The sequence below is a fragment of the Pyrus communis genome, chromosome 13 (genome assembly GCF_963583255.1).
Source record: "Pyrus communis chromosome 13, drPyrComm1.1, whole genome shotgun sequence".
NCBI lineage: Eukaryota > Viridiplantae > Streptophyta > Magnoliopsida > Rosales > Rosaceae > Pyrus > Pyrus communis.
The window spans coordinates 14,458,203-14,473,927 of NC_084815.1; the positions used below are offsets into that span (position 1 = coordinate 14,458,203).

The 15,725-nt window shown below is 37.6% G+C and overlaps 1 protein-coding gene across 4 annotated transcripts; it reads right to left on the reverse strand.

The window, feature by feature from the left end:
* Positions 1-1,547: 1,547 nt before the first annotated feature.
* LOC137712751 (glutamate--cysteine ligase, chloroplastic-like) lies at positions 1,548-8,786 on the reverse strand. 4 transcript variants are annotated; one of them, XM_068451903.1, is made up of 16 exons: positions 8,612-8,786; positions 7,457-7,811; positions 7,126-7,276; positions 6,821-6,928; positions 6,560-6,652; positions 6,064-6,147; positions 5,849-5,917; positions 5,702-5,772; positions 5,522-5,590; positions 3,600-3,693; positions 3,398-3,487; positions 3,232-3,312; positions 2,884-2,976; positions 2,198-2,278; positions 2,039-2,108; positions 1,548-1,865 (listed from the first exon to the last, which is right to left on the reverse strand). In XM_068451903.1, exons 2-16 carry the CDS (start codon positions 7,792-7,794, stop codon positions 1,777-1,779), a joined length of 1,581 nt encoding a protein of 526 aa, XP_068308004.1. In that variant the 5' UTR covers positions 7,795-7,811; positions 8,612-8,786; the 3' UTR covers positions 1,548-1,776. The 4 variants fall into 4 exon arrangements, with proteins under 4 accessions (XP_068308004.1, XP_068308006.1, XP_068308003.1 ...); XM_068451905.1 differs by having other exon boundaries at positions 7,457-7,822; XM_068451902.1 differs by having other exon boundaries at positions 7,457-7,833.
* Between the last annotated feature and the right edge of the window lie 6,939 nt (positions 8,787-15,725).

A 15,725-nucleotide genomic window follows, 5' to 3' on the forward strand; every position in this document is an offset into this window, starting at 1 on the left:
TGGACTCGCCCTGCCCCGTTAATTTCTTGAACCCGCCCCGCCCCGCCCCTTTCATGTTTTACAATTTTCAGACCTGCCCCACCCCGTCCTGCGGGTCTAGTACCCGTTTGCCCACCCCTAATTTATACAATCACAATTAAAAAATATCCATAACAGTTTTTTATATTTATAAATGGTGTTAGGCTCACTTCTTAAAATTTGTTAGTTGTTTAATTTGTTATTGACTATTGAACATAGATATATATTTTGTTTTCTTAATTATTAAATTTGTGTTGTTTTAATTATTATGTATGATGAATGAATATTGATGAACGCGATTAATTTATTATATTATAATTTAAAATATTATTTTTAATATATGCATTTTTTATTATACGTTTATTATATTTCTCCATGTCCTAACCATGTCTATATCCTTATTTTTTGAGATTTGATGTGTTGCCTTGTCGTGTGTCGTCGTATTTGCGTTTGTGTCTGTGCAACCTAGCTACAACCTACTTTCCAATTATTCTCTTGGTAGTTCAAACATTCCCCTTGTATTTATAGCTTTGGTACTTTCCTTTATGGTATTGATTTCCATGTATTAAAGTCCCTTCTCAAAGCATTGCTAATTAAGTAACTACAAGAACTTGCCCGACAGACATTGGAACTTACACGAATAGGTTTAAACTTTGTCCAATTACTTGTATTTATCAATTATTTTTAAATTATTTACCTTTCATGTTATTTACTGTCGTTTTGACTAACACCCCAGACGGGTTTGCAAGCATTTTTCTTACCGCTCTTGCTTTATTTCACTTTGCTTCTATCTTTATTATTCTTATAAGGATTGCAAACTGATTTGGACCAACACTGATCAGTTTGCGGTCATTACTTTGGCATGCAAACTGAAAGTAGTTGGAAAAAACAAAAAATGAATTCAAACGAGCCATAAAATTTTCTTTTGATTCAAGCGATTTAAACTACGAAAAAATGAATTCCAACTTTGATGCTATTCAACCGTAAAAAGTTGAAGACAATAACAACTCCAATGCAAAGACTAACCGGCCGGTGAAGAGTGTCCCACCATCAGTTTTCGGTTTTCGGTTGTGTTGAGTTATCAATCTGTTCTTGACGCCGATCAACAAGAGAAACAGAAAGTAGTAGGCAGATCGGAATTTCACATCATGGTTGTTTCTTCCCGTCACCTACAACCACCCTCTTCTTTTCGGTTGATAATGCCGGAGCTTGACAAATGCATCGTCCAAAGCAATGAGATTAGAGCCCAAGTGGTTAAGCACGTTTAGTTTACCACCACATCGAACCATCTACCATGAGATTAGACGCTTCCACTTTTACCACACTGAGTAGCATAACTAGATGTAGATGTGAGTTAGGTCAATTGATCAGGGCAATAAGTTCACCTCCTTCCACCCATGTTTGAATCCCCCGTTTAAAACATTGCATGAAAGAACAACAAATAACAGAGCTATTCAAGTGGGATGAAACAAAGATGAACTTGTGTTCATTTTCTCTCCCACAAAACATCATTAGGTTGTACAAATGGATTCATCTGAACAAGTTTGAATTATTTTTAACCTTCCAAGATTAAACCGGGACAATGATTCGACGATGTTCGGTCCAAATTAAACGTGAAACTCCATGCCTAAGATTTACATCACAAATTATTCCTGTGTAAAGGCACAAACTGAAAGCAGCTAAGATAGAAACTAGGGTTACACCTGAAAATTTGAAAAGGTTATAACACGAAATGACCCCGTTGATGCACTTCACGCCTCAGTAGAGTAACTCTTCAAAAACGGGGTCTATCTGTTGTCCCCATTTCCCATTGTACAACTCCAATAGCTTCTCAGCTGGTGTTACACCTGCAATATAATCAACGGTTAACATAAATGCCTACTTCCCCCAAAAAAGAAACAGAAAAACCTATAGAAAGTATAGCACACATCCTGGCCGATGATAGAAAGTTGGCGTAGCTTTTCGAAACAAGAGAAGAAAGATAATAAAAGACAGGAGGGAGGAACTCCCGTTTACGTACCAGCTCTAACCAACTCCACCACCTCATTCAAGAATCCTGTTTCTTTGAAACCTCTCCTTTCCAGGCCATCCTGCAGAAGAAAAGGATGCCATAATCTAGTCATGCACAGACACAGGCTCGTGCAAACACAAAGAGAGCACCGAGAGAAGCCCAATTTACCTTTGCCAACTTTACAACATCTTGAGCTACATGCTTGAGCAATCCATCCCTAAATGGTGTCTTTAGACCAGTTAAGGGGACCTACTAAAAGTAACTTCACAATTAGGTTTGCAAACTTAATCACTGTTTAGAAATGTACGAGGTCTGTATTGTTAATAAAGAACAGAAGTATGAAATTTATCCTGAAGTTCAAACTTCAAACTACATGAATAAATATTGAATTGAAGGAAAGCTAAACTAGCGAATTCCAAAGCTGTGTTTAGCTAAAGATAGAAGGTTGGGCACAGGTTCAGAAGATTGGCAAACGAAAAGGAAATTAGTAAAACATATCGCTAAATCACTTTAGCTGGACTTTAACCAGAATGGCTAGGCCGTTTATTTTCCCTAGCTACCCATTCCATTCCAGCACCAAATGTCTCTTCCTGGGCTCCAAAAGTGGCATAAGATAAATTACAAGCGAGTGCAAACAATTTGCAACCTGACCACATTATATGCCGTAAGTGCGTATGTTAACCACTCCACAGGGTATTTTTTCTCTACTTTTACAAACAGACATAATCTCTAGCATAAAGCTTAAACAATGCAAATTTGAATTCATGCATGCAAAGGAAAGACCAATGCAAAAAATGCTTTATACTTTCATTGACATTAAAAAATGGGCTTTATCGTGTAGGATTTAGCATCACCTTATTTCTCAGCAACTGCCTTTCTTCAGGAGTCCAATCAGCTGTAAGGTCTAATACGTTTTGTAGGGAAACCTCATCATACAATATACCTACCTGAAATTTGAGACAAGCAAAATCAGCTGATGTCACTGGATATTAGTAGTGAATAACATAACCTGAAGAAGCTAGATCGCTGTCCTTCAGATACGATTTAGCAATACACAGACAACATATGAGACACCAAGGACAAAAAGGAAACACCAGTAGATATAAAAGGATGAATATTTGTTCTATCTGTACATAATTAACAGAAAATAATGTTAACAAAAAGTGAAATGTAAACATACGATTGTGAGTCAAATGACTTACCCAAAAGGCGGGCAAAGCACATAATCTCCTCCAAGGCCCTCCATCAGCACCCCTCATCTCCAAGTATCTCTTTAGCCTGACCTGAATGTAAAAATAGATATCACACAATTAGGCAATAGCATAAAAAACATGGGGTGATAATTTGATTATTGATGCTCGCATGAACCTCAGGGAATATGGTTGTCAAATGATTCTCCCAATCGTTCAGGGTTGGCAATTCACCCGGAATGCAAGGAAGCTTCCCTGCCAAAAAGTCCTGCATGTAGATAAAAGTACCAATGTCTTCAATAAATTAGTAGCTTCAGACAGACAAAAACAGCTACAGAAGAAAGCCTAAAATTAAAAGACCATAATGGATAGATGGAAACCCGGAAGCTCATTCCAGTGCAATCGATATACTTCTTTTGCCGATAAACAAAGTACATGGGAACATCGAGAGCATAATCAACATACTGCTCAAACCTGCATAACAAATAAATATAATAAACAATAAATACAAAAATAACTGAACCATTCTCCATTCATTACATATTATGTGCAGAGCTAAGTAGTATAGCTACAAAAAGGGTTAAATAAAACCACTCAAAGTTAAATAATATATATATATATATATCATTAAAAACCATTTTAAATTCATTATACCATTCATGTACTCTATCACAGCTCCATAGTTCATACAAACCCCATTCGTATAAAAAATGTAAACACAAACCAGACATAACTCCGGTTTTAGTAGACTCGGCAATGTCTTACACGACCTGTAGGATAAATGTAATACTTGAAAATAAATGTGTTTTTATGTTTTGAAATAATATTTATGTGACAATGTGGTATGTAAATACTAATTTAGTATTATGTTTTTCATTTGATTATTTATTGATTTAAAATATATTTTCTTTAACGGGTAATGAGTCGAGTCATATTATTCGTTAATATTAATGGGTCTATTTCGGGTTGAGTCGATTTTGGATCGGGCCATATTACGTGTTTATTTTAACGGGTGTTACACGAAACAACCCATTAAGATATTGGGTATGTCATAAAAACGACATGAACACACAGGAAACATGACACAAATGCCAGGTCTAGTTTTTAGCATCCAAGTTGAGCAGCGATAGAAAATTTGACCAACGGAATTATATTTGGTAAACAGCTAGAAAACTGATGTTATCCAAAATTGCACGTAGACAAAATATTGATGGAGAATGTTCTCTCATCAGGTTTTGATTTGTTTGGCTGAGATTCTTGAGAACATTATATTAAGAACAAACAAATAAGCAGATAATGCATAAAAAGGAGATCAAGGACCTGTTTCTTAACAAACACCAGTGTTTTGAAAAACGTGCCCCAAGGCACGCCTGGCGGATGTGGAGGCCAGGCGGGGGTGAAATCACCTCTACCCAGTGGGAGTAAGCAAAAACTCACTTAGACGTGGTTAAGGCGCGCCTTACGGCGTTCTGAGGTGGCCAAAATCCTTGCCTAAAATTTGTTGGGGACCCTTGAAATCGAAGGCTGGGCCTTTGAGGATCTGCCCTCTGGGTTTTTTCCTGTTGCAAAGGCTGCCCTCTGGTTTTCTTTCTGTTGCAGCGGCAGCGTCTTCACGAAGAAGACGAAGAAGAAAAGAAATTCTTTTTAAAAGACTTGGTTCAAAACGACGCTATTTTGGCCAAGTCTTTTATTTATTTATTTTTTTTAATGACTTGGCCCAAAACGACGTTGTTTTGGCCAAGTCTAATTTTTATTTTAATATAAATTATAACCCCTAGCAGATCCCCTTCTTCCCCATCCTAATACCCGATTCCCATATTCCCATCACAATTCACCCAATCCCCATCCCCAATTCCCTAATTCCCCAATTCCCCAAACCCTCAATCCCATATAACAATTTTACCCCAATCTCATACTTCAATTTGTTTCAAAATTCTCCACACCACCACAATTTGTTTCAAAATTCAAGTAAGTTTTTTAGTATTCTAATCTCAATTTGGTCTTGATTGCTTGTTTGATTGTTGATTAATTTGTTTCACAAAGTATTATATTATATTAAAAATTTTGGGTCCCGTGAAACTTTGCCTCACGCCTCAAGGCTTTTGCCTAGGTGGGGCTACCCATGAAACACCTTCGCCTTTTAAAACACTGACAGACATTGAACTTTCTATACTCAAAGTGATGTTGCCTACCATCAAATACTTCAATTCTGAAGTACAAAATTCTAGTCACAGAATGCAGGAACTAGTTCATATGTACAAATAAAAGCCTTAACCCCAAAAAAAGAAAAAAAAATACTTACCCAAAAGAGTCATCAAAAACAAAAGGAAGCATGCCAGCACGATTATTATCCGTATCGGTCCAAATTTGGCTGTTACAAGAAGTAGAAGAATCAATACAGATGCTGTGAACCAAAAACGATACAGATAACACAGAAAATTTAGTAGCATATATATGACAAAAACATGAGAACAATAGAAACCTTCTCATGCTTAGAAAACCATTTGGCTTTCCTTCAGTAAAAGGTGAATTTGCGAATAGAGCTGTTGCTATCTGTGTCATTTGTTGATAGGTTAGATACCACATAAGTAACAGTTTTACATCAAAAGAAGATACCACAATTCCTCACAGGCTGCAAAACAAGACCAGCACGAAATTTCCTTATCATGTCTGCTTCAGAACTGAAGTCCAGATTAACCTACAAAGGTGGGGAAAAATAAGGCTTTGCACGAGCTACAAAGATCTGACTCCGCACGAAATCAATGGAATATCAGATTATGAAACCTAACTACGTGCAAGAAATATTGATCAAAAATACCTGATTAGTAGTAACAAAGATCTTACCTGTACAGTGCAAGTTCTGAACATCATATCCAGTCCAAGAGTGCCAACTTTTGGCATGTAATTTCTCATAATATCATATCTTCCCTGAGCCAAAATACTCAATCAGCATGCATGTAATCGAAGTATAGAAAAGTTACGACAAGTGGCGTTATTAAAGCTATAACTAGACCCAATCGGGACACTGAGTAAATGCAGTATGAAATTTCAAAAGCAGCATTTGATATCAGCATCTAACAATAAGAGTTACTGTAGAAGAGTGATGTGCTTTGGCGTTCCTTTTCCTCATTATAAAACTACTAAGACGCTGTTTCAAGAAAATTATTAGAAGTTCTCCATCAACTAAAGCTGCAACCCTTCTCCAGCCCTCCAATAACCAGTAAAGTGGAATAAAGAGGCATGCTTCAGCAACTGTGCGGATGTGCCATCTCAATTTCTAATCTAAACAAATGATTGATTTGTGCATTGCCATATGGTTGAGAAGAGGATTAAACAGTACCTTGGGCATTATAGGTATGTCCTTAAGTCCCCATTTAGGCTGAAAACCAATTCCAAGAAACCCGATTCCCATTTCCTCTGAAAGTGCTTTGACCTAATAAAAGTTAATAGAGTGCAAATTTACTCACCAAATACAAAACAACAAAAAAAATATAACAAACATAGACTTCATTTGTCAACTAGACTTTACTTCAAATCAATTTATTCATGAAATATGACCCAAGTTTGCATGTTAATTCCAAAGTTCTGTTGTTCTTCTGACCTGATAAAGGTGTGAATTGACTTCGGCACAAGTCTGATGCAGAGTCTCAAGAGGTGCACCACTAAGTTCAAATTGACCTCCAGGCTCCAGTGATATGCTTTGCTTACCCTGTCCGATAATGTCATACTTTTTCAAATCACAAACAATAAATGACAAGGGTTTCATGATAATTGATTTGACATGGAAATATGAGGATGCAAGAGTTATGAAGGGTTTCGAAATATTACAATCCGTATGACAGATAATAAAAGGAAGTAAAACAAATTACAAGCATCATCTAAAGTTGAAGAGTAAAAGAAGATTACCTGTTTGAGGCCAATAATTTTGTCACCTTCCATAACTTTTTCCCAATCATATCTCTCGGAAATTCCATTAAGCAACTCGGCTATTTGTTCATATTTTATAGGACGTAAGGTTTTTCGCTCAAAACCAAATTTCTCGTGCTCTGTGCCAATTCTGAGGATCAAGCATGTTTAAATTTTCAAAATGATTGGTTATCCAACAAACTAGGTATATAGAGGGAGGTAGCATACAGACATAACAAGCTGAAGTCTCACTGACTTTCAAACCACATTGTATAAACAATGAATCACGTAACTACACCACTCTGGCAAATGTAAATAAGGCAATAAATACCTCCATTTGTCCTTAGACTTGCATCCAGAGGCAAGATACGCTACAAGATCCTCTTTTGTCAGTGGCTCAGTAGCAATTACTGCATCTTCTGTTGGAGGGCTGGCAGCAACTATCACACTATGCCCTCGTTTCTGTCCTACTCCTGCATTGGCTATATGCAAAATCTGTGCCTTACTAGAAGAAGAATATAATAGAGAAGAGAAGCCAATGGAATTTTCCTTCAACTTGGATGCATCCATACTGTTTGCCCTACTGAAAACCACATTTTTCCCAGATTTATATCGAAATAGCTCAGTACGGATGCAGTATGATGACCCCGTCTGTGAAAAGAGTACCATGGCCGCCCCTGGAGAATCTGTATACAACCTGTCAATCAACTACACTTTACAAATTCAAGGGAATTAGATGAAAATTAGCCATCCCAGAGACCTACCATTGCCTCTCTCCTAGTTAAGGCCTATCTAAAATAATATACTTCTTGCATTGAATGTCCATGTCAAAGTTCAGTAAACCATCTTAAAGTTTAAAACCAACGATAATTTATTTATTTATTTTTAATACAGACAATATATTTACACGAAGACCATACAATGGGCTAAACCACACAATGTGCTGCCATAATAATTTGGTGTCTAACTTGCTATCCACCAGAGTCGAACTACCTCCCACTTTCTAGGAATACCACCAGACCGTAATACTAAGTGGCGAAAACCATTGTCAATAATAATTTCAATTCTCTTTCCATGCATAATTTTCCACTTTTTCTTTCCCTTAAAAAATTCAAAACTTAATAACCCTACTAACAAATTAGAATATTCAATCACAGCCACTAAAGAATACAGAAGGTGCATAACTGTATAATTGAATGGCCCAACAAAACAAGTATTTATAAAAAATAAAAATAAAAAAATAAAAAAAAAAACCCTAAACAGCGTTATCATAGGATATCAAAACTGAAAATTAAACATTTAACGTTTGAAATGTAAATACAATCAAATCATTCGAAATCCAAAAACTGTGTATGCAACCTCCCACTGTAATTAACACAACCAAACTTCAAAATTGAGGCTCTGAAGATTAAAACTTGGCAACTGCAGGTAGGTTAAAATTAATCCAACAATAAATTATCAGATAAAAATTTATTGGAGGATTTACCTGGATAGCTGAGAATTCAGTCGCAATTCAAATCAAGGATTTTGCAAGAAGCTGCTGACTAGGGATTTTGGATTGCTCTCTAATAGAGAGAGATTCAGAGAGACAGAAAAAATCAGAGGAGAGAGAGAGAGAGAGAGAGTGACAGAGAGAGCCTCCCCTGTGCTGCTGATGAAAAGAAACCACAAGCAGGTTTTTTTGGATGTGAATTAAATAGTAGTGCGGCGGCTCAAATGATCCAGGTCCACTCCAGATCAGTTATCTCCAAACCAAATAATATATTTGGAAATTTTATTTCAACTTATATAATTTCTTTTTATCTTAATTTAAATTTTAAATGTTAATTGTCTTTTTTATTCTATTTCATAATTACTATCATTTTCAAGATGAAATTAACAATGAAACTACAATTTATTAATAAACCCACACCCAATAATAATCTCTACCATCATTATTTGTTTATACTACGTTTATTTCATCTAAAACCCTAAGAACTCTTATAGAGAAAAACAAGTTTTTTTATCGATGGATAATGATTTTGAAGTTTTAAATCCTCAAACTAAGGTATGAACCGATTTATGCAAATTTTGTTTTCATTTGATTTCAAATTTTTTTAGAGTTTAGAGCAACTCCACCCCTATCCACTTTGCGCCAGCACCCAGCGCATTTATCCACTTAATTGAACAGTAATAGACCCAATGAATAGTAATAGGCCAAAGCATCTCCACCCCTAAAAAAATGTGCTGGCACCCAGTCTAAAAAATGCGCTGGCACAAACGATCTCCACCCCTACAAAATGCGCTGGCACCCAGTCCATTTAAAATATTAAATAATTTTTTTATAAAATAAAAAAAAATAGTTTTAATTTCGGATAGGATTTTTAACCAATCTCGTCACGCCACGTGTCATTATCCGAACGTACTATTTTTTGAATAGATTTCCGCTAAGATTTTCAACCAATCCCGACAACCCACGTGTCACTTCCTGTTTACAATAATTTAGGCAAGATGTCGATAAGATTTTTAACCAATCTCGTCACGGCACGTGTCATTATCTGAACGTACTATTTTTTTAATAGATTTCCGCTAAGATCTTCAATGAGCTTCCACGAAGTCATTTTTTTCTCTCAAAGTGTACAAAATATTCAAATGTAGAAAGTGTAAAAAATATTGAAATGTGGTGTAAGGTGGAAGATGAGGGTTAGGTATTTATAGAAAAAAAAATTATTTTTTTAAAATTTTTCTGTATTTTTTAAAATTTTTTTGACATTTTCTAATTAATTTTTAATAAATTTTAATGTTGTAATTAATCTGGACCGTTGGATTTGAAAAATAATCAAATCCAACAGCCAACACGCTGCCACGTGGCCAACGGTCAAATTTCTGACCGTTGGGCCTTTTTTTTTTTTAATTTTTGGTCAAATAAATGTGGACCGTTGATCTGTGATCGGACGGTCCAATTTAAAACTTAAATTTAAATTTTTTTTACCGTTGGAAATCCAACGGTCTACAAAAAATAGCCGTTGGAAATCCAACAGCTCTGAGGAGGGCCACGTAGCCCTTTGACAGACACAGCCACTTGCCCTGCACCGCGGGCCCCACTGCCTGCAGTAGCTGTCGGCTACTCGCCATTTCCCCCGCGTGTTGTGCACGCGCCAACAAACAGACCGGCCTCTGGGTCTGTCCATTTTGGGCTGGGCTGCTGCCTGGCGTGGGCTGGGTGCCGGGCTGTTTCACGGGCTGGAGGGTGTGGACTGGGTGCTGGGCTGGTAATTTGACTGGGTGCTGGGCAATTTTCTGTGGGGTGGATCTGCTCTTAGAAGATAGGTTTTCGGTTCATATTAACGTCAGTGGATTCGGTTCATATTAGCATCAGGTTTTGGTAGTCGAATCTCATATGTTTTTGAGAGAAGACGTAATGTAATATGACATCTTTTGCTGCAAAAGTGGTTTCTTTGAAAATTTATGGAAACAAGTCTCTCTTTCTCACGCAGACCCAGTCTCTTTGAAAACACAACATTTGAAGTATCTTCTGCTGCTCAAGCAATTCCATTAATTCTTGCATGCAATTGTGTTGTGCTATATCAACCATGGGCGTATTGTTGTACTACATTAACGAAAGCACTAATGCAAATAAAATCACGGGGATAAGGATATTCAAGAAAACAAGAAATTGAAGAGTTAGGTATATGGAAGATTCATAAACAAGTAGAAACTTTACTGAATTATTTAACTTGTCCACATAAGTTGAATTCCAAAAAGCTTTCATTCCCATCAACAATTGAAACTTCACCAAATTATTTAATTTGAGATTTATTTTCTTTAATTAAATGGGTATAAAGATAAATTTATATTTTGAATTGGGTTTGGAATGATAGTTTAGGTAGTAAATTTGGGTTTAAAAGAGATACTATTTTTTAATTAAAAATAATATGGATGTAAAGAATAAGTTGGATGTAGAAAGATGTTATATGGATTGAAATAAAATTTTCCTAATAGTTATCGTATATCTAACTCATATGGGTTAGCTCTCTACAGAACTTTCCGAACCGAATAAAATTGGTCATCAACTTAAAATCGTGCAAAATCAGTTCTGTTTGAAATTCTCCGAACCAAATAATATTTGTCGTTGACATAAAATCGTGTGGGATCAGCTCTATCCAGAACTCTCTAAGCCGAATAATATTAGTCACCGATGTAAAATCGTGTGAGGTTAGTTCTGTCTAGAGCTCTCCGAACCAATAAATATTAGTTGGTGACCAAATAATATTTGTCGTTGACGTAAAATCATGCGAGATCAGTACTCTCCAGAACTCTACGAATCGATTAATCGTCGACCTAAAATCATGCGAGATCAGTTTTATCCAGAACTATCTGAACTAAATAATATTAGTTGTTGACACAAACTGAAGAACTTGCAATTTGTCTTCAAGTAGAAAAAGGTAAGCAAAATCCTCCATTTCATTATTGTCAATGTTTGTCGCTGCCATTTGTCTTCAAGTAGGACTTATATGCAGCTATTGTTCGTTATGAGCTCCTAAAGCCAATCACCAACTATAGCCTAATGTAGAAACAAGAGCATTAATCTAATGACCATCAACCCATATTTATCCAATCTAGCTTTCGACATTTAGAGGAAAACTTTTTGGAACGACATCTTCGTTGATGCAAATTTTCGCCATCTCTAGCTTTGACGAAAAAGCACCTGCAAAACAATCAACACCTTTGATTAAGAACCTAAGGCTTACACACCCACAAGGTTAGGGGGGAGGGGGGGTTAGGCCAATGGATCTCCAATGCTTAAGTTAGTTTCTCTGAGAAGAGTAAAGTGTTTAGGGCTTTTAGGGGTAGCAAAAGCTTACCGAAATTTGGTAGAATAAGGGATATATATAGAGGAGTGGCCTGCCATGCTGTTACAATTTTACCCTACCCATAGCGACATCCTATTGGCCAAGTTTTTATGGAGAAATATTATCAAGATATTAAATAGGAAATAATATATTGAGATAATGGGGTAATTATCCTTAATTGATTTAAATAAGGATTACTTACTTGAATGGAGTCAATATTCAATTGGGAATGTATTAAAGATAGGATTTAGGTAATTAATCCTTATTTTTAATGCTTTGACTTTTCCTTGTCAATGGCAAGTGAGTTGTAGGTAGTTGTATTCAGCTGTTGGGACTTTCAAGGATGTGAGCTGCGCGTGGGAGTATCTGAGGAGCTTGCCCATTTAATGAGGGCAATCTTGTCTTTCTTGAGCAAAAGTTCACATGTCACCTTTATAATTTTTGGGATTATTTTAGGCTCCACAAATACCCCCACACCTGCTGGGCTGTAAGTAGAAAAAATGGGAGTAGGTGTAGAAATCTCAAGCTGCATGGGCTTGTAGAGTTGTTTTCCAATTTGAACTTGATCACCTTCCTTGATTTAGAGATAGACTTATTCTAGGAAAAGGAAATCAATTGCCCCCAATACCTATTTAATTATGCCTTAAGCAGGGGATTAAATAAATTTGGAAAACAATCATCATTCCAACAAGGAAGAGAGAAGCCAGAGGAAATTTGTTCCCCCTCCCCTATCTTTCTTCTTCTCTTGTCCTTGCAAAGAGTCGTCTCTCGTTGTTGTTGTTCTTCTCCGTGCCGCACAAAGGTAAGAAAAATTTTAATTTTCTTCTTCTTAATTTTTTGGAACTCCAGGGCTTGAAAAATTAGCTTAGCAATGGCTAAGGAGGTGTGAGAAACGTGGCAGGGGTGCCACAGGGCTGCTGTGCTATAGTGGACAACATGGGCTACTAGTGGTGCAGCATAGGAATCGACTCGGCTTGAGCCAAGGTGCTAGAAGCAAGAGCAAAGCTAGGCGTGCAGCTAGCATGGGCTAGGTGATGGCTCGGCACAAGCCGAAGGCGGGGAGCGGAGCTGGGCTCGGGCTCGCTGGAGCTTGTAGGAGAAAGAGAGAGGCGCAAGGCGTTCACCCCCTCGCTGGTGGACTGGGCCAAGAAGCCTTTAGGCCAGTAGTGGTGCGCTGGGCACGAGAGAAAGAGCTAGAGTCCAGGCTGTGAGGCTTGGCGTGCTACTGGGCTCTTAGGGTTTGGGCATGCGCTAGAGGAGAAAGAGAGAGTAAGGACTGGGCCCTCTTGTGGCCTGACCGTGTAGATGAGCTGAGCCGTGGAGCTTGGCGCTGGGGCACTGGGCTCTACGATCCTCTCTTTTTTATTTTTTATTTTTATTTTTTTGTTTCTCTTCTAGCGAGCTGACTTCTAATTTTTCTTCGTACTTTTTGCAGGGATATTGAGATGTCTTCCTCTGATTACAAAACTGACGAATACCCCCCACTTTTATACCGTCAAGGTGGTTCTTCCAGCAAGGTGGGCTACTTCAAGGCGGCACATGTCAAGATTAATTCTGATGAGCGGTTTCGGGATTTTCTTAAGACGTACAAGTATGCGATTCCGTCAGGGGTTCGCATCAAGCAGGTGAAGGATGATAGCGGCCATGAACCTTGCGGCAAGGGTGCCATTAGTAAGAGGAGGGCTATTAAATTCCATATGTATTACGTCATGCTAGGATTTACTTTCTCATGCCGCGTCTTTTTTCAGGAGGTGATCTGCCCTATGAAATGCGATTATGCTCAGTGCTCCCCAAATGCAGTTCGTGCGATGGTGGGTTGTCCAACTTGAGTATGTTTTTTTATCTTGGCTTGACCATAAGTTCTGGTACTTCTTTGAAATCGGCCACATGGAAGGTATGAGGCAGCTGATGTCTCGCGATAGGCTACTTGATGCTTCCTGCAAAGGTGATAATGGGTGGACAAGAGATACCTTGAAGGTAAGTGGAAAGTAGGAGTCTGACTCATCTCCTGAGTTGCGTGCTCCGACTGTCTTTATCAATGGTAAATGAACTGCTTCATTCCTGGCCTGCTTGAATTTTTGTTGAGCTACTCCATGACTTTAGTTTATTGATAATCCTTCTTACTTTGTGTAGATTCGGAATTTGGCTCAACTCCAAGAACTTCGGCGGATATGAAGAAAGTGCACATCGCTTTGGCCATTCCTGTTGAATACCATAAGTGGCGCTGGTTGCTCAGTCCTATTCGTCGGGAGAAATGCGGCATGTCTCCAAATGAAGAGATAAAGTGGATATAGGATCAGGTTCTTTCTCACCCGATCACCGCTGTAAAGCCTACTGCCAATAAGGGTGGAAAGAAAATACATTCCTCACCTGCTTGTGAACCTTCGGCAGAGAAGTAGCCAAGGACTTCTTCTGTTACTTGCAAGGGCTAGTTTACTACTAAGAAGCTTGTCATCAATCTAACTCCTCCCAAGGGGACGAAAAAGACCATTGAGTCAGAGCCTGTGAAACCTGATGCTCCGAAGGCAGCCACGACCATTGCTGAGAAGATTGCCCAGCGGAAAGGTTTGGTGGTGCCCCCGGTGTCTGGGTTTGTGTCAAAACGGATATCAGGAGCTAAGTTCAATTTGGCTTTTGAGAGTCTCACCGCTATGAAGAACGGGAAAATGGATTTTGCTACTAAGATAATGCCTAGGCTTGTTCCTTCTTCCGTTGCGACTGATTCATCTGCTGAGAAGGGGAAGTCTACTTGCACGGACAGTTGTGAGAGATCCACCGAGTTTGAAGCTGGGAGTTTCCCGAGGTTTGTTCGTTGTTGAAGGCTGACCTGCTTGAAGACGTTGATGTATGGGCTAAGTTTGTTGATAGTGTTGGGAAAGTTGTCGTCTACTTAGACTCTTTTGTGAAACGTCCTACCTACTCGAGGAGGTCTTCCCTAATTGCTACAATGCATAAAACTTTGATGATGTGGTATAAACTCACAAACAAATTAAACCCTATAAATTATGCAATCGTAGTACGAGTAAGTAGGGATCCTTCTATTCCCGGGATTAGAAAAGATGCTAATCAACACAAATTAAACTTATTTAACTGAAAACTAAGTTAAACTAACAACAAAACAATGACTGGAGGGATTTTGGACGAATTTAATTAAAACAAAAGAAAATGGTAGCAAGTAAATTAAGTTGTGAATGAAATATAGATGAAATGATAGCTAAAGGAATCTTCTCCACACATAAATCATATGCATACAAATCGATCTCCAATTATTCTTCCTATAAACCACAAATGACAATGCTCCAAATTAATTGTGAACAGCACTAATTAACTCTCAAATTTTCATAAGTTCATTGAATTGGACTCAGCAATGCAACCAAATTATTCTTCTCAAGTTCCCTTACTATGAAAAGCATGATAGAGATACATCTCAAAGATCATTAAGTTATGTGAAAATCATAAGCATTGACAAAGATATTCGTAACTATGAAAAGCATGATACTCTTGCCAGGAATTTACTTAACTCAATCATGACTAGCGACTTTTACTACTTGCAAATATAAGTTCATAATGATTAGGTGAAATTCCCTTATATTCTAGTATCAAATCCTTGCATGCAAACTAAGTGTGCACCATTAATAAACATACAAGAATAAGTTCTCTATAAAGCAAATAAGTAAATCGCATTCATGTCTTATGAAACAATAACTGGATCTAATCAATTTATATAAAACATATGATCATGGCTTCGAATTCACCTCTAGCTAAAAA